This window comes from Lasioglossum baleicum, chromosome 12 (assembly GCF_051020765.1).
Source record: "Lasioglossum baleicum chromosome 12, iyLasBale1, whole genome shotgun sequence".
NCBI lineage: Eukaryota > Metazoa > Arthropoda > Insecta > Hymenoptera > Halictidae > Lasioglossum > Lasioglossum baleicum.
This window is the reverse complement of record NC_134940.1, coordinates 5,164,457-5,190,168: the sequence shown is the minus strand read 5'-3', so window position 1 is coordinate 5,190,168 and position 25,712 is coordinate 5,164,457. Positions and strand designations below refer to the sequence as shown.

Sequence of the window (25,712 nt, the reverse complement as noted above, 5' to 3'; positions counted from 1 at the left end):
ACAGATGCAGCCCGGTACAAGCGCACCCGGGGACACACCTTTTCGTGGGAATGAACTACTTTCCTCATCCCCTACCCTCGCGCTTCCCCATCCCCCTCACCCGGGACTCGCTTTTCGATTCGGATCCGGAGGAATTTTGCAACAAGCCAACTTTTTTGGGGCTGCTTTGGGCTCGAATTGGGTCTTGAACCCTGAAATATTAATAGAGAACCAATTTTGCAGAAGATTTAATTCCTTTGGTCCTTATCACCCCAGCTCAGCTTCTGTTTACTTTCCTCTTGAGTGGCTTGCCAGAGAATTGTTTGTAGCTATTAAACATCCGATTAAAAGAATTTGTATAGCGTTCTTTTTTTACAAAGAGAAGGTTGAATGATTTAATTCTACGTTCTCTTAGCTTTTGAACCTATCCCCGAAAGCACCACGAAACACATCTGCTTCAAACGAAAGCGAATTACCACTTTCATCCCCTATTATTTCAGCTCAGCCTCGCCACCGTCTTCTTTCCTCCGCACTCGGCTAGGAGATGTTGTAACAAGAACATTTCCTATTATTACGATAAACCTCTCAACATTGAATGACACATCTGCTTCCCCCGGAAACGAATTACTTCTTTCGTCCCTCATTACCTTCCCCGGGCTTAACTCTTTATTTCTTTTCCCTTTTTGCGGAGAGAAGCTTTGTAACAAGGCATTTCTCGTATTATTACGCGGTACACGGGGTGGTTCTTGTAGCCGCAATTAAGCCCGATAAACCTGTAAACATTGATGGATAACCATTCTTTCCCTGGGAACGAATCGCATCCTTCATTCCCTCTCAACGTTCTTCCTTTTTCTCCTCAGTTTCTTCCATCTGCTGAAAGATTTTCTTAACAAATAACTTTCGTAATCGACACTGCGCATAACAATTTAGCAAGAAGTTCAATCTGTTCAAATGGGATAAACATCTAAATTAAATGAAAGCCTGAAGTTGATGAACGATAAACCATTGCTCTTGTTCGAACTTCTCAACGGATACAGACGAGTTCGAACAAGCTCGAAACAGGCCAGAACGATGCACGGCCCGACCCCGATATTAATGGGGTTTTTCAGTATCATCGATCTAGGTCGCGATCGCCCTCAAAAGTTCTATTTTTTCGTGTACGAGGCGTAACTTGCATTATTCGGCAGCGTAAAGCTGCGCATGTAGCTATTTTCATAAAGCTGCGACAGCTACATGCTTCCGGATAATGCAAATTACGCCTCGCAATCGTAAAAATAGGATTTTCGGGGGCGATTGCGGCCTAGATTGATCTTTTATCTAGCGCTTTTGGCAAATGAAAACTCCCATGTTTGCATAATCGAGAAATGATAAGGCGCATTCCGTACCCTTGCAATCCTGGAAACGAGTCTACCTCCTTAACAAGACGGTATCACGTTAATTGCAGGCGAACGAGGCAAACAGAAGCTGATCAAGCTGGCGCCGTTCAAGTTCCCGTTCTCGAAAATGTCAAAGTCGCGCAGCAGCGACGAAAAAGACCGCGAAAAGGACAAGGAGAAGGAGCCGGACAGCGAAACCGAGAAAGACAAGGACAACGAGAAGGATATCGATGAAGAGGCCGAGAACGAGCGAGACGCGACGAAGGACAACCACAAAGAGAGAAACGACCTGGAGGACAACGCCAAGGGGGGGAACGTTCAACTATCCATGAACCAATTGCAATTGGCTACCGACCCGGAATCCAATTTAAAGTCACCGGTGTTTGATTCGAACAACCTGATGGTGAGGAATGAGCCGGCCATTCCGAGCTCACCGCCCCCCTCGTACGAGCACGTTATCGAACAGGTGAGGATCTGGGTTATCGTCACAGAATAAAAAATTATCCTTTCCACGGCACAGCGGCGTGTGGCCCGACCCGGCTACAATAACGCGCGCACGAGTCCCGCTCGCTTTGATCACTTTCCGCTAAACGAGCAATCCGATTCCATTTGCAATCCCTTTCCAGCACAATCAAATGTTACACTCGGAGGCAGCTGGAAATTAGCCGATTTTTCAAATCAGCTCCAACCTTTAATCACACCGTGGAAATGTTTCATTTCACGTGGTAGTTTGATGAGAAAAATATGAAAATTCAGAATTATATACATAAATCACTTTGTGTTTGGAGCGTTGTGGGCGTGGCAAAGTTGAGTGGGGCGGTGCCACTGGACGTGGCCGTGCGTGGTGGGGCGCGACCTTGAGCAGAGTACTCTCTCTCTCTCTTTCTCTCTGCAACAGATACAGCTTTATAAAAATGATTCTTATTTAACCCGAATCTATTCTATGAATTAGATAATCTTGCTGATAAAAGAGATGCGCGGATAAGAGAAACGTAAAGAGTACAAGGGTATCTTTGATCGACCCGAGTCAAATCGGTTAAGTTTGAAATAACTTGGCTGCACGCGGCAAGATAAGAATGTTTTGAACCCGCGTCACGTACCGTTACAATTTTAGACGCGATTGGAGCACGCGGCCGAGGCGCAGAAGCTCGACAGCGACAAAAACAACGGCACCGACGTGTCCGAGGAAGATAACAAAACGAAGGGGCCGAAGATCCTGCACAAATCGAGCAAGGAGTTCTACAGAGCGGTGGCCAAGCAGTGGGGCATCACTTGCAAGATGAGCGACCATTGCAGGTGCTTGGATTGCCAGGTATGTTCCTCTTTAGTAACAACCCACATTTTTTTAAAAAATCATTTTACGAAATTCAAGGAAGGAAAAAAAGTTGTAAAACATTTTAAACAACAGGCAGATCACTTTTACGATACAGAGAACACTTTTCTGCTATAATACGAGAATTCCTACTGTCCCGGTGCAATTCTGATCGCCATTATCCGACACATCGAACATTTCGCTCTCTGATCATGCATAAAACGCCGGTAACATTTTGATCGGCGTTCACAAAAGTGCATATAAAATTCAGTTGATAGAACTACAGCGATATTTCGAAATCGTTTCAACGATATCTCTGTATCCTTTGGAACAGAGATAGACACATTCTAATTGACAAAAATTGGTGCACTATTTAACTATAGTAGGTATGTACTTTCCGAATGAGAATTTTGTCGAGAAACATATTGTCAAACGAATATTACAGAGCCGTTACTTCGACTGCGAATACGACAAGAACGAGAACCAGAAGACTGACGGCGGCCTCGGCGCCGGGACGCCGATGTTCATCTCCGAGGTGATGCAAGGCTCCGGCTGCATCCTCTTCTAAGTCGCTGGAAAAACGGGCTTCTTTCTATAATTGGAGGATGGTTTTTGCGGCTGGTGCCGGTGCTTCCGCAAAAGGACAAGACGTTCACGTGATCGCGCACAAACCAGGCCGTTTGCTGTTTCCTAATGGACCGCAGGAAGGAATCGCAGGACCCCCAGGACACCTCTCTACCCATAGTCCTGATTTCAACACGGAACGAACGGCCAGCTGGATTTTCCTTAACGACTATCGAATCCTTCGTGGTCGTTTTATTGTTCAGAGAACGTCACGGGAAACCGTCTTCGTGAGCTTTTCTTTGGGAGCTCGTCGATTCACTCCGAAAACCAAACAAATAGCATACACTCCGACAGATAATCAAATTGTACTTCGTTGTTTAATCCTGTGCGAATTTGTTCGAATTTTTCAACTTGAATGTCCTGGAAAATGATTATCGTTGATTAGACGTGCTATTATGTAGTATACATATAATAGTAGTATGTATCTTGATAACATTTTTATATAATCACGCGAAATATTATATGCACAGTCGTTGTGAATGACCAATCAGTTTACAAATCGCCACATTTGTACGTCATCGTTGTGAGTCCTCGATTTTTAGTAATAATTTTTCGAACCTCAAACACCCAAAATAACGCCATTGGAAAATTGTTGATGCATAGAATCGAAGTAGACCCAAAGTGAAACATCACGAAGAATTTTCCATTAACGGAATGAGATTGACAAACGTAAGTGTGAGTCTCTGTTTCCAACAACCGAATAGCACTTGGACAACTGTCGACGAGTGGTTTTTACGGAGATTGACCATCCACAGTGACTCGTTAACGAACATTTTCAATAAACAAGCGTCGACGCAGCAACGCAGATGAAGATTTCAAGATTTGTCAATTTGCAATACACACCCAGACTCCGAGGAACGATTTCTGATAGCTCACACTAGACCAAACTTGTTCAAACGGATTTTGTGATTGTACAAACATTCGTTGTCCCGTGAACCCGGTTCGCATTCAACCAAATTCGACTGTGTCTTACAATTAGTGTCCAGTCGGCTGTCAACTGAACCACGTTTTTTCATAGATGGTATAGTTACCCTGGGACGTTCGAGTAATTAGTTTCTATTAACGAGTCGATCGTAACGTTGATTTCCAGACTCGATAGATTAACAATGTAACAGTTACGTTACGAGTTCTCACGATTTTTGATAAGGTTTTGCTTACAGACACGTTCATTTGAATTGTAGAGTCGATTGTTATCGTAGAGAAATGAGAAAAAAAAGAAGAGGATCAGTCTTCGAGTTTGTTGATGTGAATCGCGAAGTCTGTGTTACGTGAACTTTTAATTGAGCGTTAATTGCGAGCCTTCGTTTCGACCAGGGGAAGAGGAAGACTAGCATAAATATTAGAGATGTTGTAAAACAGTGTATAAAATAATCGGCATATTCGTCTCGAAATTTCCCTACTATAGTGAGTCACCGTTTTCCGACCTGTTTGATCGATTTACACCAAACTTTCTACGTCGAGGAATGAAACTATACTTTGTTTAATAGCTCTTGCAACTTGAAGGAAGTTGGTCAATAATCTGTTGATACTGTTACAAAGCATAATGTGCTTCGTAAACTATGTTCGAAGTTTATTCAGAACATTCTTACCGTGTAACACGATTGAACGTACATTTCGACGCGAATTTCTCGACAACGATACAATGGCCTATCATCTAACAATTTCATCTTCGACTACTACCAATTTAGTTAGAGAAGCGGGAGTTTTTTTAAACGTTTTTAACACTTAATTGTTCTGTGTCTATTGCATGATGTAACTCAAGAATCATATTACTAATATTTAATGTAACGTAATGAATGTCTTTATCTTCTAATGGAACGTATAAAAATTATTCTACACTACAAATTAATGTTTAGAATGCAAAAAAATATTACAAACCGCACAATCTTTACGTTTACTGATATCAGCTATTTTTTAATTAGGACTGAGATGTTTCCCTCGATAGTAGATTTTTCTACAGATTAGTGATCGACGTTAGACTATGACACATTAGTTAAAATATAAACATTATCGGTAGATCTTCTCCTACTGCAAAGATTAAACAAAGTTTACTTTGAAATGGCAGTAAGTTTTATTCGAGCAAAAATTTATTAGACATTTGTAATGGAAACTTCATTTCAGTATGAAATCCTTAATGCTCAATTCTGCCGAGCACCTTTTCCCAATTAAAATTAAGAAGTATTAAAACGATCTCAAAATGTTCTACAGATTACTAATAGACTGTGACACATTAAAATACAAATATTACCGATTTATTCGAAGAAAAGCTCGTCCAACATGTTTAACCCTGCAAAGGTGCCGTAAAATCTTGACGAAAATGATTTCAAAAATTCTCTAAAACACAATTGCTCAAAAGAAGTCGATCAAGCAAAGCAATGAAAATCAACATACAGAAAATTTCACCATTGCAGGGTTAATTAAAATGTCGAGATTTGACTTGAGTACAAAATTTCCAATGCTCAATTTCTCCGAACCTACTGAGCGAAAGTATCGAAGCAGTTTAAGAGTATTCTCATGGATCACGTATCGCATTCCTCGAGGTAGAAAATCATGATCGATCGATCGGTCTCTATGATTTCTTCGTGCGGCCGAAGCACGTAGGTAGATCTGTGTAATTAACGATTGTAAACTACTGATTTCCGGCGGAACGCGGTCCGAGGAAATCGAAACTCGAAACACATGAAAGTATTATAGATCGAGCGTCGAGTACGCGTTTAGCGATACTGCGGCGTGCTTATCTGCAACTATGCTCGTTTACGAGACGGCCGTAAATACTCGACTTCCGGAATCACTGAACGATCACTCCAATCGACACAGTTCTCTTTCTGTCGGCCAATTGGTCCCGATAACGCTTCGTTAACCCTTTCGAGACACATCAAACAAATGTATCTATCTAACACTCGGCTGCAATTATTTACAGTCCTTAAGGGGCCCCCACACGATCAATAATATTGTCAATATTCGCTTCAATATTGACGGAGGACCATATTGACCGTCTAGGAGGTTTATTATCAATATTTCCTTCAATATCAGGTGCTTGTGAGACTATTTGAGAACGTACGTCGTTTTCTATAGCCATCGAATTATATCAATAGCACCGCATTGCAGTTTATATCAATAATGATATAGCACTGCAGTCAAACATAGAAATAGAGAGTCTATTTCTCTTTCTCTTTGATTTTTTTTTTGTTCGCACAATGAAAGAGTCAATGCTAGAAAACTCGAATCCAAACTGGAAAACATTCCGAAATTCACAACAAAAATACCGCTGAAACAGCCCCGATCATGCAGCATGAATATTTTTGGCATATTGATGCGCGCTTCAGTATAGAGCGCCAATATTAACGCGGATATTGACAATATCATTGATCATGTAGGGGCCACTTTACAATTTCAACATTACAAGAGAAAAATCGATAACCATACTCCGTTTGTTCAGGTGAATACACACATTTTCATGTATTCTACTTTTTGTCAAACGAATATCTTTCGTTTCGAAAGGGTTAATCAGAGACGAACAGAATTTTCTTAAAGCGAACTTCAATCATACTGCCGCTCACAAATAATGAATCGTTCGTTTAACAGTGATGCCTATCAAAATTTACGAATAAAACGCCAATAGATGATTCAGTAATAATATTTTCTGGATACGTAAAGAACGTGATTAATTGACACTGGTCTGTCTCGTTGCGTGCTTTTTTACGTCAAAAACTGTGAAGATTGTAAATGAATAAACATTTTTGAGCAGCAGTGTGGATTTTGATAATCGACGATGCGATTAATAAATAGTTTCGACATGCTTCTCCCAACTTCGTCGAGTCTAAACGAAATTCCTGCTTCAAGGAGGCGGTCCCCTGAACAAACATAAACGCGCCCGAAGTGAGCATAATAACTTCGTTCCATGAAAGTCCCAGAATTCGCAGTCGTTGGACGACGACGAGCGATTCGGCGACCAAGACGTTAGATAGAAGATGGAAGACACGAGTCAAATTCTCGACGCGATTCGATCGTCCGTGTCTGTGACGGCTCGGATCGGTGCAACGAAGTTCACGATCTGACGGAGCTTAAACAGAGGAGTGCAGAGAATCTCGGAACACAATCTCAGAAAAAGAAATTTTATAAGTATAGATTAAAATTCTTGCTCGTTTTGTAACAGAAGATATTTTCAGTAAGATCTTCTGGGGAAATTTGAATATAAAATTGAATTATTGTATTTTCATGTCAGTTTTATTCATTTGCTGCACCTATCCGAGTCTCGTTAGAGAACGGACGTCGATCGTCTAAATGCGAAACATAATACAGTACCTGTCTATACTTGTCTTTTCGAGATACTGTTCTTTTGTACCTCGCGCCGAAGAAAGAAAGAAAGAGTCACGAACAATATAACTATATCGCGTGCGTATAAAATAGAGTCAACCCTGTGGACGACCCTCGACGCTCCCCACCGTTGCCAAATATCAGTTTCTTTTTCTATCGGTGAGAAGAGCATCCGTTTTTTTTTTTACGACGCTGAGATTCTTTCTTATCTATAGGACGAGTCGTTCTTGCAGCTTAAAGTCACAGTTTTTACTGAAACCTTGCTAACTGTAATTGACAAATTGGATGATCCTGAGATGACCATAAAAATTAATTGAGGAAATTAACTGGGAGAGAATTATGTTGATTAGCAAGAACAACTCGTTTCACGACCACAAACCATAAATTTACTACGGTCACAGCCATTTCAACGTTTACAATTACAATACATGATGCACGCGTTTCATTTACGATTAACGAAGTCCTTGGAAGCTTGCGTATGTGTGTGCGTGGAGAGAGATGCTATTAGAAACTAGAGAGAGGTGTAGAGAGAACGAGAACGAACGAACCTGTGTGTGTGTGTGAACGAAAGAGAGAAAGAGAGAGAGATTGCGTGTGTAGTTAGAGAAAGAGAGAACAAAAAAAGAGAAGAGGTGTGTATAGTATTTTTTTGGGCCACGGATTTTTTATTAACGTTGTCGTCGGACTTCCGGTTGAACGAGCAAAATTCTAATTGTAACGTTATCGTTAATATAATCACGCGCGCATAATGCGCGTGGTAATACGTGTAGCGTAATATTCATTGTAACAATTATATCTGTGCGAACGTCGATAGCGATTGCACGTTCCAGAAATGAAAAAAGACGAACGATGGAGAACGAATGAACGCTCGCCGTTACAATTCCAATTACACCGACGAGATAATTGCCATACCGATTAACAATCAACGTTTCGAACGATCGAGATCGATGAAACAACCCACGCGCAAAATGAAAGTCAACTCAGACCTAATTTCCTTACACGCGATCACGTTTGATCTGACGATGGAATTAATCAAGAATCCGGCTGTATTAGAAACAAAAAAGAAAAAGAAAATCTTCTGAAGCAACAACCATAGCCTTTAACGATTAAGATTAACGGAGGCGGCGATAGAGATCGATGGTAGATACAGTCTCCCGAGAACCGGGAAATTTAAATAAACAACACGTGAGAAGAGAAAAAAGAGGAGAAGAAAAAGTAACAAAAACACATTGCTGTCTTTCGCTGTTTGTAAAATGTCAATTCCCTCGCGAGTAGACACGATCATGTGAGCGGAGAGCTAATTAAATCTACGTATACATACGACTAGCGCGTAAGCCGCAACCTCTGAGCCTAGACAAACACTGTCTAGATGTATTTGTTAAGATTTTTCTATTCAAGTCAGGACGTGTTCGATCGTCCACGATTCCGTTTCTCTTTTTCTTTCTTTTCTTTTCTGGAACAGACAAACAGTTCTCTCCGGCTTTCTCTGTTGTTCGGTGGATAGGCGACGTGCACATAATTTGGCACGTTCGCAAGATTGTACGCGTGTGTCGTAACACATTTATTCTGCGTGTATGTACGCTCTCGTATAGAGGTCGAACGGTCGTTCGGCGAACGTCGTTCCATAGAAACATATTGACTGTAAAACTCGATGTATTCTGGTAAGTCCGCACCAATAAAAACAGGCCTAAAGGACTACGGAGCTATCTCTTCAAAGTTTCCCGCCCGCACCATTCTTATTATTTAATTACTTTGGAACAGTACCGTTCATTCCTGGCAAATGGAGGCCCCTTTGCACCTCCATACGTGCGACATGCTCCGAGTACAACCTTCTGGTTGCCTAAATTTAGGAGCCTCGTTCATTTTCTACTGTATCTTCCCCATGCCACAAGATTAATAGAATAAACAGAAATAATGTGATGAACCTTCGAAAATTGTATTGACTAAACATTTATCTTAAAAACAGAAAGATCTAATTTTTTGTGAAATCAAATTTTCTGTAAAATGGAGGTGCATTTTGCAATGACTTTATTTGCATATCTAGTGAAAATGCGGATAACTGTGAATTCGCTTCGTATATTGTTAAGGAAAACGTAAATTCTACCGTGGCAGGTACGCCGAAGGCTTTGTCTAATCCAGCGCGTTCTAAAATAAAGCCGTGCCGCTTAACGTGCTGGTTTTACAACTGGAAGAAACGAGCGCGAGCAGCGTGAACGCTGAATGATCGTACAATTATAGCCGCAACCTTGCTCCTTTCCAACAATTTGTACCGTTGTGTCTGACGTAAGCCGACTGCAACAATTCCTGGCACGTTTTATTTACGGTGTGGACTAGAATCGATTTGAGCCTCGACCTAGTCAACGTAAAATATCGCTCGGTATGAATCGGAAAAAGGGAAAAAGTTCCGCTAATATTTTTCTCCTGTTTTAGCTGGAATTGAATGATTCAGCCAAGTGAGTTTACCGGGAAAACCGGAAATCGGGGTCGCGGTTCATGATTTCACTAGCGCAACGCAATTATCGCAACAGAGCTGTCTTCGGTGCAACGCTGCGACATCCTCGCGTTGGATTCCGGTTTTTTCTCGGTTCATAAATAAGCGAATAATGCGTCGGACAAGCCGAGACGCTTAGCTGGAAGTTGTCCGGGTTCTAGATGACGACATGGTTTTCTTTCGAACCTTTGGACGCGCGTGCGAAACACTTGTCGCTCGTGTGCTTCTCGTCCGACTCTCGATTAGCGAGTTTTTGCTGTTGTTCTTCAAATGAATTTGCTTTGGAGTTCTGTTACGATTAGGAGACTTCGGTAGCAGCGGCGAACAACGGGAGCAGTAAATTCCGTTCTCTGTGTACCGTTTTATCGATATAGCTTATTAAATACTTGTCTCTGACGCCTCTTTTATCTCTCCGTTCATCCTTGTCTCCCTTCTGTTGTAGTGTTCGCATCTGTCTCCTTTTAGACCCGCACCAGTGGCGCGCCACATGTATAATCGTGGGTCTATCTTCCACCTCCATTCCCTCACACTTTACATTTCTCCCCTGTCCCCCTTTGTACACTTAGTGTACTAGACACGTGTGCAAAAGCCGCATAAGTCTGTTGGAAAAAGCTTCTTGGCATCTCTCATGATTTCTTCGTACCATTACTGAAACATTATAATCGCACACTTTTTTCTAAAAAATCCTATCTTAATTTTTAGTCCGTTTACAACCCCTAAACTGTAGAAGAAAGGTGCCATTTCCTTCTGACCTAGTTAAAATTCTGAAGAGAGCGAAATAAAATTCTTGGCTTAATTTTTAGCTCATTCTCGGCCCCTAAAACATTATTACATACATGGAACGCAGTCATTTTACTTGACCTCGTTAAAATTCTTAAGGAAACTAAGATGAGATTCGTCTCTTAATTTTTCGCTCTTTCTCAACCCCTAAAAGAGAACGCTGTCATTTTACTTTTTGACCTGAATAAAATTCTAAAGTATTTTCTACAAGTTAAATAAAATTAAATTACTGTAAAGCAGCCTATCTTTTCCCATAGAATTCCCAATTACAATCCAAGCGCTAAATCGTGGGTTATGATCTGAAATAGGCAGTCACGCGTGAAAACCTTTCTTCACGCTACATCAGGAACTATGATCGTCAAAAATGATGACAGCGAACGTGTTAATTATGTAAGCCTCGTCGGCGGACACGGTCTCTCGTAACACAGCGCTCAATTTGTGAACGAGTTGAGTAAACGGGACCCGTTTATTTCTATAGTTTGTCGATTACATGATAATTCGAATGAACATGGAAGAATAAATAAAAACCTGAGAGAAAATACCAGCCCTGTGTATTTTACTAATTTGTACAATTTCCTAGAGATTTTATCCATTCAATTGTGGAATTTTTTCCCAAATTTTCATCCTCGATTCTAATCAAATGAAGTGATGTAATGGTCAGAACTATTTTTAGAACCGCTTATCTCACGCCACCCCTCCGATCAGATTCACCCTCTTAACTCCTATAATCAGTGCTTTCAATTGAATTTATCTCTACCACCCTTCCTGGTCGGTAACCCTTTATCTGCCCCTTCTTATCGTCTACTTCGTGACGAAGTGAAATTCTGCATACCTTCTCATTAAAACGCTCATTCCACCCCCCGTTCGGTCATCCACCTTTGTTAATTACTTTAGCCGAAGGGAGTATTGCTCGAACCTCGTTGATTAAAATCCTTTCCTTCCTTTAAACTCCTTTTCTTCGATCCACGGTATCTGATGCAGCACGAGGATCGATTAATCAACGCACAAACATAAAATATAAGAAAATCTTAAGAAAAATTGGCCGCTAAACCCTCGTTCAATTTTGAAGTTAATTGACTGTTAATTCCCAGCGCTGCGCGAGGCAGGCGAAGTTTGTGTAAGAAAAATATGAGCTTCCCTCCGTCTTACAAGGCAAACAGCTTACAATATTTTTCTTTTAAGCTAAACAGTTCATTAATAATATACTACAATGATCTGACTAGTCTTAAATGTTAAAATTCTTTTTTATATCTCGATCTAAAAATCACAGAAAATTCCACTCACATTAGTTGACTGTTCAGCACCCTCTGATCAGCCTGCACCCCGTCATCAATTACTTAATGCCATCTCCGGGTATCTGTCTCGGCCTCGGCAATTACTCCTCGCCGAAACTCGCGTTTCATTTTCGTTCATTAAAATCCTCCTCCCGGCTTCCCTCTCTCCCTTCCTCCCTCCCTCTCTCTCTCTCTCTCTTTGGTGGCCGTCAAGGATCCGTCCTCTATCCGCACACGTGTTCTCTCCCTCTCTGGCTGCGATCGGGTCTCGTTCCTCCAGCTCTCGGTTGGCTGCCACTCGGTTGTCCATCGGTCTCGTCCCTTCGCTACTCTGCTCGTTCGTTTTTGCGGCCAGTCAGCTCGGTATCGCATTATGCTACGGTCGCGCCAGTGCATGCTGCTGCATCCCTCTCGTTGTCTTTACCGTCGGTGCAGCCTCGTGCGTATACCTGGAACCGGTGCAACGTGACCCGCGCTGCCTGGCATGCGTCCGCCAGGAAAATGGGAAAAACCGCCAGCAAACTGAAATCGAAACGGAGCCAGAGTCAGTGTTTCTTCTCTACATTTTTCTCGATTTTTACACACAATGTGCCCATCATTGTTTAAGTGGTGTAAATCATGTATTTCTTGTTTCGAGATATTTACATTGGATTAGTTTTTTTGTTTAAAATGTGATGTGAAATTTTGACTTAGACCACGTTCATAATTATGGCCACATATTTCTTCGCGCTGCAATCTTCTTGTCGGAGCCCTTTCTTTCAATTGCCGATCCATCGATTTATCGTCTGCTAGAACCACGATCTCTCTCGATCGCTCTTTCCGAGATCGTCGATTTGATGCTCAACGAATTTTTCAGTGATTTCCTGTAACTAATTTGTAGTGTTCTGATGTTCTGAAGCAGCACAGGAATTTCATGACAGAAGTCGTGCTGATTATCAGTGAAACTTTTAGAACTTCGGAAGGAGTTCCCTTCCTAATGGAGTTTTAATGTGTTTAGGAAACTTTTCGGTGTTTAACTACATAATGTTTCGAAACATTTGTAGGAGGTAAAGTGCGTTGTTGGATACCTAATGTATCTCTTTAATGGTTCTTTTTATTGTTGGTGTTTGGTGATCGATTAGCGTGACAGTTATTAATTTCATGTGTCACGTTCAACAAGGTGATTCAATTTCATGGTGAAAGGATAGTGATGACTCGAAGGGGCTCGACGAGCACGTGCTGGATGATATGAAATGCTCTTCGATGGACGACGTTCGATCACGTATTGCCTCTTATAAATTAATAATAAATGATTACTGCAAGGATACTCTTATATCAATACCTGACTTTTATCGTAAGGAAAGACGTTTCCTCTTCTTATTCGGTGATCTATCATTTAATCAATTTTATCTTAATTTTGCTTAACACTATTTATGGAGCTCTAGAAATAACTATTTCACATTATTTTATAAACATAACAATTTTGGCCATTTTTCCAATAATATATACACAAAGAAATTTTGGTAAATAATTCCTCGGGGAAGCATCTTTACAATCTTAGTAATCGCAAACTAAGAATATTAGAACCCGCCATTTTGGCGGGTCCCGTAAACCCAGTGTTAAACGCGATGTTCTTCATCTCCCACATAAAAGAGAAATTCACGGAGCGCGTTTCGAAAGCGAATGACAAATTTAAGAAATGAACGGGGCGCGGTTTCAGTTTGAGCAAATGTAGCAACGGGTGACGCAAAATTATTGCAAGTACGGTGTTTGTCAAACAGTCGGCGCAAGATAATGGGGAAATTCGCGAAGCCGAGGAACGTTTATCGTCGACGACGCCCACGAGGTCGATCGGCTCGCGGATCAGCCTGCAAAACATGTGTAGAATCGCGTCAGAGTATGTTTTATTTCAAAATCGAAACTGGCGCGGAGTATGCTAAACGTAGGATGTAGGTCGCGAGTTGGTTCTCTTTTGCGCGGTCTCGCAGCTTATAAATCCGACTACGCCAACTCCCGAGAAAATAAACGAGTCGAAAATAAATAAACAATCTCCGACTGTCTGAAACACTTTTATGAACGGCCGACTCGAGGATAACCGCGGGAAAATATTTGGATAAACTTCAAGGGAAAAGGAGAAACAAGAATTTGTTTTCTCGTTTCTGACAGTTTTTAATGAAGAAAGGTAGCTAAAAAAGACTGTGACCACCTGAGAAAAGAATTCAGTGATTCCGATATCTATCGGCGAATAAATTTGCATAAAATTTCGCCGGCAGACCGGGAAGAATCCATTAGCGAATGTTTTACGCAAATGATAACTTTCGAGGAAAACATTTTACTGTGTAACATACATGGACAAACGCTTCAGTTATTCAGAACTTAGTGTAATTTAGTTGTTTCTCTAGATAGATTCGCTGTTCTTGAGATCAGTGTTTTGCACCTACTAGCGAGTTGATAAAGATCGATGTATCACGAAGTTTCTAAGTAATCTCTCGTGAAGTGGCTTTCGATTTACTTCCGTTTCTGTTCTTGATTTCTTTGATTTGTCGACAGCCATGTAAGATATCCGTCGACTCTGTCAGCTGTGCGTAAAAACTGGATCCAATTGAAATTCCAGTCGCAAGGTAAACGCGCATATAATTACGCGTCCGCGGAGGAAACGGGAGAATCACAGCGCACGTTTCGCTCACGTGAATAAAACTTTTCGAGGAACGTTCACGTAGAACGGCTTTCCTGTAGTAGCTGGAAAGAAGATTGTTTCGTTTGTTGAAGATTGCTTCATCATCTAGCTAATTATTAGTATCTCCAGGTATATGGACTAATAAGAACGCTGAATATTAAGTTGATTGAGCATAAAAAATAAGAAGAATAAATCCGAGGCTTCAGAAATAAATTGGAAATACATGTCCTTCGATTCTCCGTCAGCCAAATGAGAGAATCATTTTTGCAGCGCCTAATCGCCGCCATTAATCATAGGAGTTACAGTCGAAGCCCCTTCCACGTGGAATAATGTTGATCGAAGACACAATATAAGTTTCTTGGTGAATGGAGAACCGTTCAGATCGATCGAACGGCGAAAAAGAAAAAGAAAATACATATTCTGAACACGGCCTCGTGCGCCGCCGGGCTCGACCTCGGTAACGACACCTATCGCGGCTTTTTTCAGTCGATAGTGCCTCTCCAAACGTTGCATAGTTATCTCGGTAAACCGGCGACCTTATCAGTCGCCAGGTATTATGTCGGCGAGAGAGTAAGAGGCCGGCGTGCGACGCAAAACACACCTGCATTCCACGATTCTGCTTTTCGAATCAGCTTGCCACCACACACGGAGCCGTTCTTCTCTTCTTGTGTCCTGGGCCTGTCCTCCCCAGGTCCTCGAGAGGCTTCTTTTTCTACCGACACCGCGGCGTGTCCTTTCTCCTTCTATCTCCCTTTCCACCATTCTTTCGCCGCTCCTCCGAGGGTACACCGTGAAATTTCTCATCCGGTGTCCGTGCGAACGACGTTTAGCTTTTCGAGAGCTCTGACTCTGACACCGGAGCCACTCGGGTAGTCTAATTCATCCATTTATACGGTTTTATGGGTATTGGTAAAAATTCTTTGTGAGGATTTCAAGGGATTCCGACGCTTTGTGATAGATAAAGACTCCGAGAGCAGCCATTTTGTCGGCGTTATCTTTGCTGGAGGATTTTTTAATTTGTTGTATGTACAATTTATGGTTTACTTGGAACATGGCAATGTTCGGTGCAGAATAGATTCGAGATTGATAAACAGAAAAGATTATGTAGAAGAAGAGCTGTTTCTTATGGCTCTGCATTTCTTCTTCCTTTTCGAGAATTAATTTATTTAATGTCACGTCACGGTAGCTTGTTAGCTATTGGCGACACTCACGATTAGTATACGCAGTTATGCACATTGTTCGATCAATTACATGACTTGAGATTGCATCTACACAGCCAAGTAACATTACATAACTGGAAAACTGGTTATCACGCTAGCATTTACAATTCATGCGGTCATAATGGTTAATATAAACCAGTTTAATAGATGCACAATTCGGCATGAAAATAATGTTACCTAAATCAAGATGTCAATAGCTCCTCTAAAATCCAAAAAGCGGCCGAGCTTTCGCTCATTCCTCTCGGACAACGAACATAATCTACATTCTATTTTCGCGACTCCCACCGTTTCGCGAAACCTAAGCGAAAGGGTTAAGGGGCAACGTTCGAATCCCGGCGACTGGAAAGGAGGCTGTCGAGAACAGGTTTATATCTGCTTGGCGCTAGAAGGCGAGCGAAGATAAACGGATCGAAGCGAAAGTGAGCCCCCGGTGACTTCAGTTTCTGGCGAACCGAACGGCCCGAACGATCCGTTCTCGCACGTGTTCCGTGCAAAAGAGAGACTCTCTTACTCTCTCGATTCTCTCGGGTGACACATACACACGGGGGGGCACGTATATACGGATTCCGGAAACCCCATTGAATCAGAGGTGCCCCGAAGGGGGGCCCCACTGCGAGAACAATCTCGTGGGCGGCTCGAATGGGACCGGGAACGATTGTCCGGGACCAGTTCGCAATAAGCGTGGTCGTTTCGCTGCACCTGTGATCGCGTTCCGAACCACCCGTGGAATTTCAATGGAAGATATATGGTGTCGTTCTGTGGTATTTGCACATTGCACGGCGAATCGATCGTTACCCGCCGGGAAATGCCACTATTTATTATTCGCGAGTCGTTCCTGCAACGATTTTTCTAACTCGCCGGTGGTCCTCAGTTAAAAAGAAGACATTGATCTTGTCGTACGTACGGTGATTATTTATGTGATTACGAGACGTATAGGTGTGCAGAATTGCGAGAAAAATAAAATAGAATATATATATATATGTAATAAAATCAATTTTGTTAACATACACGATTCTGCGTGTTTTGACGCAAACAGCGTTTCAGTATAATTTATGACGAAAATGAATCTGAACGGACCTCGAGTTACTCTGTCTAGATTGGCATAGAGCGAAACAGGTGAACGGTGAACGTCAGACAGCGAAGAAGGGGAATCAGCGGATGGGGGAAGCAATTTTTCTCATTGAGAAAATTACTGGCATAGCTAGTTAATTTTGTTAATGGGCAATCAAAAAATCGGGGTCACTGGGATCGAATAAGGGAGAATCTAATTTGTTGCTAATTTGAAGAACGTGGAATTCGAAGAGTAGCTGCGGTGAGCCTTGAGAGTATGTGGTGCGTTGTCCTGGGGAATAATGTTCCCTTCTGTTCGAACAAGATCCTCGTTCTGGTGACTGGCTTTTTGTTGAATAATGCCTTGTTACGTATTGTAACAGGAGTCTTTATTATAATGAGGATGGTAGGTGATTGAGACGAGTGTTTGCAATGCTAATCAACTGTCTTCGGTGTTCTTGAACGTTTCACTGCAACGTAACAATCAGTTAAAATAAAAAGAAGAGGGAAGACTCGTCGAGATCGCAGGATCGCGATCAACGCGAGGAATCTACGCTCGAAAAAGTGATCCACGGATGAAACTCGATCGAGGGTCCGCCGCGAAGATCAAGAAGACAGTCTGGCTCATACAAAAGGCATTCGCCGATCGTTTATGCGTAGCTCCGATAAACATTTCGCGATGTTGCTAAGACAGCACGACACCGAAACGTGATACCCAATCGCCATAGTTAATATAAACCGCGATCGAATCTCTTTCTTTGTTTGTCGTCGGGAATTCGCTTCGTGGAAGCAGACTGGGTTGTGTCGATGCTGGTAACAATTGTTCGAAGATTGGATACGCGTTTCTGTGACGCAATCAGCGCGTTGACACGATTTAACTCGCGAGTGAGCGCTCTTGGATTGAGATGATCTCGAATGACAGATTTATTCATAGCTATTCTTGTCTCAAGAATTCTTACTTGATTCTCCTTCGACCAAATGATTTTGCTGAGCCAAATCGTCGACGTCTTAATTGTATTCCGATCGTGTTTATAAGTTTTAATGGTTGCACGTGTAAGTGAAGTTTGAAATGAGGAAAGTAATTGATGGTTTCGTATTCCTCTCAGGCATAGCATGGAGCTTCCGGTTTCCATCTATGGGCGCCCTGCAAAATCTAGGCGCCAGTGGCCGTCGTCGAAAGAGGAACGGCCTATCCTCTTCAGCTTCTTGTAAGGACCTCTATCAGAAGCGACACACGATCCACCTACAACCGGAAATAATTATTCAGAAGGAGCACTCTCTCATCGTGACTCCTCTGTCGCCGGATGATCTCAACGACGAAGCCAGCCGAAGGTAACTTCACCGCAAACTAACTATTAACACGTGTACATCAATCTTCTTCATCCTTTCCAATCCTCGTGTAACATTTCCTCTCCGAGAAATGAGAAACATAATATTTTTCCAGCGAGTTAAAAACATTTACGTTTACATTTACGTAAATGGAAATTTCGAAGAAAAATTCAAGAAGATCTGTTCAGTGATCCACAGTCCCACAATGTTTCGCTAGTTCCCGGAATCCCCGAGCCTCGAAGACTCCACAATTTTCGAGATATCGATCTACAACACCTCCCCTTTGAGCCCCGTACAAAGCGCCATGGTAAAAAGAGAATGAAACAGAGTCAAGACCTCAGGCGTCGAGACCTTGAAAGGACTTTTCCTACGGAGTCGAGATTCTTCTTTCTCTCATAAGTTATGAATTAGCCTGTCGGAGGGTATACGCGATGGTACCGGTCCAGGAAAATAATAGTGCCGGCAGGTCCCGAACCGGTTTCCCTCGGTCTTTGCCTTCGAAATAACGTCCTAAGATCAGAGAGCACGGGAATCCCATAACTGAACGAGACGGAATGGGGGGAAACTGTAAACCTTGTACCTCTTTCGTAATCCCTTCGGAAATCTGTCGGACACATTGTGTAGGCCCTTGTATCTGGTCTCGTCTTCAGTCGGCATGATAGTTACCTGGATATCCACGATGATTTTCTGATAGTTAAATTATTTCATTGTCTAGAATGGAATAAGAAATTTAAACAGTTAGTAAAATGTCTGACACACGTTCGTAAAACGTGACGTAAGAAGATCGATGGAGTATTAAGTCAGCGAGGCAAACATTTGCGGAGTATGATTTATGTAATTGTTCGATGAACAATTTTATCAATATCGATACACGCTGACGCGATTCCTGTTCGATGCATCTGCGTCGATCGAGCGACCGTCATGCAAAGCAAACACGCGCATCTGCACATTTGCAACGCGCTATAATCTTATCGTCCTTCGGCTCCGAAAGGACAGTCCTATCATTGATCGCGTGAATCGAATTATGTCAATAATTCCCGTCTCGATAACGTCTGCCTGTATTTCCGAGCCGCGAAAAAGGTTGGAAATAAAATTCCAGCATTGATTGAAAATGATAGACCAAGATGAGAGTATTACTCAGCCCCATTAACTTTAATATTTCACGGACTCCCCGTGTTTGAATTCGAGGGGAGCAGAGGCGTAATTTGCGATTAGGGTAGCTCGGGGCACAGTCATCGCGCAGTGGTTGATGCAGATACAGTCTGCAATCTGCAAGTCAGCACGCGAGATCCAGTTACAGTGACATTAGAGACAGCAGGATGATAAGAGGTGCGGTTTACTTCTACGAATTCTCTGCTATCCGCTTGCATCTGTACCCGTACTGTTCCTATTTATAACATCGGCTGCCAGAAAATTGCTTCCTACGGCATCTCGCGGAGCTGCAGCTTTCTATCGCGTTTGTTGCATTCTTGGTGCAGTCCGAACTATTTTCCTATAATTATTAATCAGTTTTCTCCCCAACAGAAATATCTTTAACATTTAAAAACATCCTCGCGTACTCAATTTTGTGAGGATATTCAATTTTCTTAACAAAAAAGGAACTCGTCGATCCGAGGACTACCCTCTCTCGGGGTGCTGATTAGACTAAACCCTTGCTAAAGGATCATTTCCTGGCCTTTGATCAGTCGTACGCTCCAGGTTGTTCAACTTCCTGAAACAACAGGAACAAAACAAGAGCACAGATGCGTTTTATGGGTTCCTAGACCCTTATCGAACGCTTTTGTCCGACGCAGGCGCGTCGGCACCCTTCGCGACCCCCTCTTTTCTCAAACAGATCAATAACCCCCGTCCGACCCCCCTGGCTACTATCGACTAAACCTAACCGCCGGCTGATAAGAAACCTAGCCCTGACTGGCTGTCGCCGTTCGGGAAAAAAATCGGAATAATCTTTTGCCGCGCGATCGAATGTACGGTGTCAACTCGACGCCACTCGAGAACGGAGAGAACGCAGGCGTGGGTGAGGGACGGGTGCGTTGCAGTGACGTACGAAGTGCATCTGAAGTTCGATGCACTTTGACGCGCACCGTTCGCCAAAAAAGAAAATTTTTCTAGCCTGCATAAATTGACGCAAGCAACACAAAAACATATGCCATCATTTTTTTTCATTGTTGAATAATCGACGGCTATCGTAGAGTAAATTTATCTCGAACATCTTCAATTGAAGAGCCAATATTCTTTTACCGAACGCACTCGTCGCCAAACATTGTTTCCATAATCATTTCAACAAAGGACAAAAGGCTATTTCCATTTCAATAGGAAGACAATTGCGAGCTTCGAATATAATCGTGTATGCGATACACACGCAAAGTGCACGTGATGTTTCGAGGAAATATGCAATACAAAAGAATCATTCACTGCTACGGTACCATGCATTCAAGCCTTCGAACGGTAAAGAGGTTAAATGCATACTTATTCACTTTTGTCTCGCACTGAAAACTCGACTGGAAATTATCATGCATTATTCAGAATTTCTGGTACTATCTTCCGGAGTGTGATCTTCAAAAATGGGCGCCTGATGCACTTTTCTATTGCAAGAAATGCAAATGTGATTTATTCAGGAGCATTTCAGTAAAGAGTTTCATTGATTTTCAACCCCTGAAAATTATTAAGAAGAGAACAAGATTCTCTCTGCATAAAAATTCGCAGTCCAGTAACAATCGTTGGCAAATCGATGAGAAAATGAAAGTAATTGATGCAGAACCGCCTCGAATTCGAAAATGTGCACGAAAGGTGAAGGGAAAATATTTTGCTTGGCACGAGGATCGAACCGGTGGCCCCCGTGCTATTAATACCCCGCGGGGAGCGCCTCCGAGGTCCTCCAAAAATACGGCCCTGGCCATGTCGTGGGTTTCCATGCACATAGTTCAGTGGGGTGCGCGCGCTCGGCCCGAGAGCCGGTGTGGCCAAACCCTATCCGATTTCCCGTGTGTCCAACACGATTTTCTATAGTGCTGACGAAAATCGTTGGATCAGGAGACGAGATGTGAAGGTGGCATAGTGAAAACTCACTTTTTCGGCGCAGGTCGTCGGAGGTGAAAGCCGAGGAAGACACCGAGGTGGCCAGAAGCGAGGACCAGGATTCCGGCTCCGGCGAGTTTGCTGGGAAAAGGGTTGACAGCGGCGACTACTCGAATTTACCGATGGTGAGTGCACGCCTTTTCATTTTTAAAGATCTCTTCTTTATTACTGTTCTATCCCAGACTTCGATCTTCATTTGGAATGTGCAATACATGGTGGTCCGGTAGTTAGTGGCTAGAGTGACGAGCTGTGTGCAGACAACACCCTTTCAAAGGGGCTGAAATAATGTACGAGTTTGAATCCCTGGGGTCTGAATATTTTTTATAAAATTGTTAGTCTTAATAGAGTCTTAGTAGAGCTTTTAATTTGACTGTAAACTTGGAAATAACTTCTTGAAAATTACTTAAAAATGTGGTAATGATAGTTTTTGAGACACCGCGTAAAGGAATCGTAGTATTAATGAACCTATCGGCAGAATTGGTCGGTTGAATACTTTACCGTGTTATCATAATTGGATCGTTCATACGCATACGCAGTCATCGTCTCGGCGAGCCGACTTTCACGCGTGACATGCTAAGTCAGTGATAAGTCGCGCACACGAGAGCGTGCCGATGATCTCTTTATGGACGAACCACTCAAGGCTGTTCTTGTTAAGCCAATTTCGTGGTCTCGCTGGGTCGAGACACTTCTTCATTGATCCGCACAACTGTCTCCGAGGCCTACGAAACATTCGCGAGACGTTCAATTAAAATCGCAGTTCGGATCGATTGAGATCAAATGCGCGTATGACACGATTTACATATTTCATGTTTGAATCAACCAAAATTTTCACAAGAAATTCGTAGGATATCTATATATATTTTGTTAAGGACCGATTATTAAAAAATGGAGAAGATCCAGACAATAAATTAGGTAGGATCTACACAGACGATGTTAATGGAGCCACGCGTTCACATTTCGACCCGCTAATTTCTAGCGTGCATCGTGGTTCCGTAATTTAAGATTGCCGTTCTCGGATGTCTAATTTAGGAGCCACCCGAGGAGACGACGCGCAAACTCTTGGAGCGGGAACTTCGTCTTCTAGATCCTAGAGATCTGAGATCGCACGCTTGGTACCATGGGAGCACGTTGCGGGGTGGTCGGAAGGGTGCGGAAACGGAAGTGCCGAACGATGGTGACTTTTTGGTGCGAGACTGTGCCTCGCAACCTGGGAACTATGTCCTCACTGTCCGGTGGAAGGGTCAGCCTCTTCACTTCGTTATTAACAGGGTAGGTAACACTCTGTTCTCACACTAGCTTACACTGTTCTTACACTGACTGGAACAGAAATGAATTCTTCATTTAGCAAAACAGACTATCAGACACTAGCAACGATGAATGTGTAAGAAACAATTCTAACGATCTCCTAAATGAACAGGTGGTCATCCAGCCGGAGACAGTGTACGAAAGAGCCCAGTACCAGTTCGAGGACGAGGCATTTGACACGGTGGCCGACTTGATAACTTTCTACGTAGGCAGCGGAAGGCCCATCAGCCAGGCGAGTGGTGCTCGGATCATCACGCCAAAGCCGCGATCAGTACCCTTGACCTGCGTCGCGGCTCCAACAAACAGTCAGCACTGCTCCAGTCCCTCGTCATCATCCCTATCAACCGGCTCTCCACCCCGTCTGCCTCGGAAGCAGCAGCGAAGTCATTCTCTAACAGCTCAACATCACCCTTCAGACCAACATGATGGTCGCCAAGCAGCGAATCAGCAACCAGCGCCTCATGTTCCAGTTCAATCGAGCACTTTACCTCGAGTCCCGCCTATCCAGAGCCAACCACCATCTTGTTCCTTATCCCTGGGTCGTCAGAAGATCACCAGGGTGATCTCTGATCCAGCTTTGCAACAGCAACAGCAACCCCCTCTTCAGCCACCGAGTTTAAATCACCAGAACTCGCTGGGAACAGCTCCACCGAAGCCTCCCAGGATACCTTACGTTCCGAATCACCAGCATCATGGTCACCATCATCACCATCACCATCATCATCATCATCAAGGCTACCAGGCGTCGGGCAGCGACAGTGGCAACGGTTCTGGGGACAGCGAGTTCGAAACCAATAATTCTGGAGGCACCAGCAATCCTTCTGGTTCGGTTCCTATCAAAGGAGTGGTGATCAGGAGCCACTACCATACCAGCGACGGAATGAATGGCAGTAATGGGAACGAGTATGAATTATCTGCGGAGGAGCAGTTGGTCGTCGCTGCGCCTTCTTTAGAGATTACCACGGCGTTGGACATTGAAGGATTCTCTACTTTGCTCTTACCTACTGGGGATCATAGACCTTTAGATCCCACAGCTCTCAGAGGAGTCTCGGGAATGCTGCACGATTCCGCTCCAAGGATCCTAGCCTCTCATTTAACGAAGATCGATCTGGAATTGGCGTTGCAACCTGGGCCTGGGAATAGAAATGGATTAAGTGGCATCGAGTTGGCTACCTTACCGCATGGTAGACAGGCTAGGGTGGATCTGATAGAGAGGTCCGAGTGCTTGAAACTGCTTGTTGCAGTCACCGTGCTAGCTGGAGCCACGGCGATCGAAAGAGCAGCTACCATCAGCAAATGGATCAAGGTGGCCATCGACACCAAAACTGCTCTGGGAAATTTGTATGGGTTCTGCGGCGTGATGCTGGGTCTATGTCTACCGCAGATCCAGAGGCTCGCGAATACTTGGCACCTGCTCAGGCAAAAACACACGGACGAAGCCTTCAGCTTCGAGGCGAAGCTGAGGCCCACTTTAAGAGCGATGAACGAGTGCACAAATCCTCAGGCTCCTAACACTACTCTACCCCATTTGCTGCCTATTGCGTTGCTGGGAGAACGTGGACCCGAGGATGTGTTGGGTATGCTAAATTTTTATTTTAAGTATAGATTTAGTATTTGATAGCAGTATTAACGTGATTAAATCATTTCGGCAGGAACGGCTGCGCCCTCGAGCTTAACAGCAGCTATCTTGTCCCCATGGGAGAATTCAGCGCCGGATTGCGGCCTGTCGATAGTCTGGTCGCACTTGGAAACAGCCAGAAAAATGGCAGAAAATCTGCCCCTGTTCCGTAGAAACGCGGAAATCGCTTTAGAAGGATCCAGAAGTGACGAGCTGCTTTCTGACGCGTTCCGCACCGAATTCCATATAAAATTCCTATGGGGAAGTCGAGGAGCCGCCGTAGCACCCGAAGAACGACACCTGAAGTTCACCCAGGTCCTCGACGCGATGTTCGACAAGTGTTCGTCCAGCGAGGTGACGGCCTAAACGACCAAAGGACAAATTATTTTATAGAAACCCGCGATCGAGAGATTGTTCAATGTGGACATGGAAAAATAGGGTTTGTTTGAGACCTTGACTTCAATTGCAAAACAGAGGAATTTCTTTGATATTCTTCGTTTCTTTCGATTCATCTACTGTTAGCATAGCACATTTTCCTCGTGTCTGCGTTGCACAGATCTCGAAGATCGCCGTTGATTTTTAAGGACTTCTTTCGAGACTAACGAGGGACCCGAACGAGTTTCTGTTTCTCTTGGTTTGCGTGTAAATTATGATTATGTAATTATGTAATTAAATAACTGTAATTAATTGTAATTTCGATACGTATAGGTATATTTTGTTTAGCGTGGTTCGACCGTGAATCTTTGTACTTTAGTATTCGATTTTGCGATCGCGTGTTGATCAGCCATTTTACACAACTTTCGTACCATCATTTCGTACGATCACCGAAACATTTGTATCAAATTATAGTTCGTAAGGGGAACCGTGTGATCATGATTTATCTACTGCGACGAACGATCGACGATTCAAATAAGCAATGGGAACAACGAAAAAATGAAGAATCGTTGTTTAATTTCGGTCACGTTCCTGGCGATAGATCGGTCGCGTTCACAGGCGAGAAACAAACAATCAAAAGTGTAGCGTTAACACGACAGGAAATATAATCGCAAGCATAACGATGAAAAGTGTCATATTTAGTAAAGTAACTATTATCGAATGTATATTGGGGATAGCTTCCTCCATTTACGATCCGCATCTACCAACCAACCATCTCGCAACAAACCGCGACGATATAATAATCAAACCCAGTTCAGCTATCATGTACTTATACCTTTACCTAATCTTATATTCGGCCAATACTACATTGTAAATGTTGTTCACGTTTGTTCACACTTAATATAATATACGAGATGAAAATCAACAA

The 25,712-nt window shown here is 43.0% G+C and overlaps 2 protein-coding genes and 1 long non-coding RNA gene across 4 annotated transcripts in view; 2 read left to right on the top strand and 1 right to left on the bottom strand.

The window, feature by feature from the left end:
* LOC143214704 (uncharacterized) overlaps positions 1-9,303 on the top strand; it is a 23,620-nt gene extending 14,317 nt beyond the window's left edge. Inside the window, exons 2-4 of the mRNA XM_076436054.1 lie at positions 1,424-1,821; positions 2,470-2,667; positions 3,113-9,303. Coding sequence (XP_076292169.1) covers positions 1,483-1,821; positions 2,470-2,667; positions 3,113-3,235 — 660 coding nt within the window. The 5' untranslated portion in view covers positions 1,424-1,482 and the 3' untranslated portion in view covers positions 3,236-9,303. The remainder of the gene's footprint in view (positions 1-1,423; positions 1,822-2,469; positions 2,668-3,112) is intronic.
* Positions 8,812-16,391, bottom strand: LOC143214705 (uncharacterized). Its single transcript, XR_013010194.1, has 2 exons — positions 12,164-16,391; positions 8,812-11,851 (listed from the first exon to the last, which is right to left on the bottom strand). It is a non-coding gene; the product is annotated as an uncharacterized LOC143214705 (long non-coding RNA).
* LOC143214702 (breast cancer anti-estrogen resistance protein 3 homolog) lies at positions 12,423-25,712 on the top strand. Of its 2 annotated transcripts, none has more exons than XM_076436052.1 (6): positions 12,423-12,697; positions 18,186-18,411; positions 21,491-21,611; positions 22,516-22,755; positions 22,904-24,368; positions 24,444-25,712. In XM_076436052.1, exons 1-6 carry the CDS (start codon positions 12,655-12,657, stop codon positions 24,773-24,775), a joined length of 2,427 nt encoding a protein of 808 aa, XP_076292167.1. In that variant the 5' UTR covers positions 12,423-12,654; the 3' UTR covers positions 24,776-25,712. The 2 variants fall into 2 exon arrangements, with proteins under 2 accessions (XP_076292167.1, XP_076292168.1); XM_076436053.1 differs by lacking the exon at positions 12,423-12,697 and adding an exon at positions 16,601-16,925.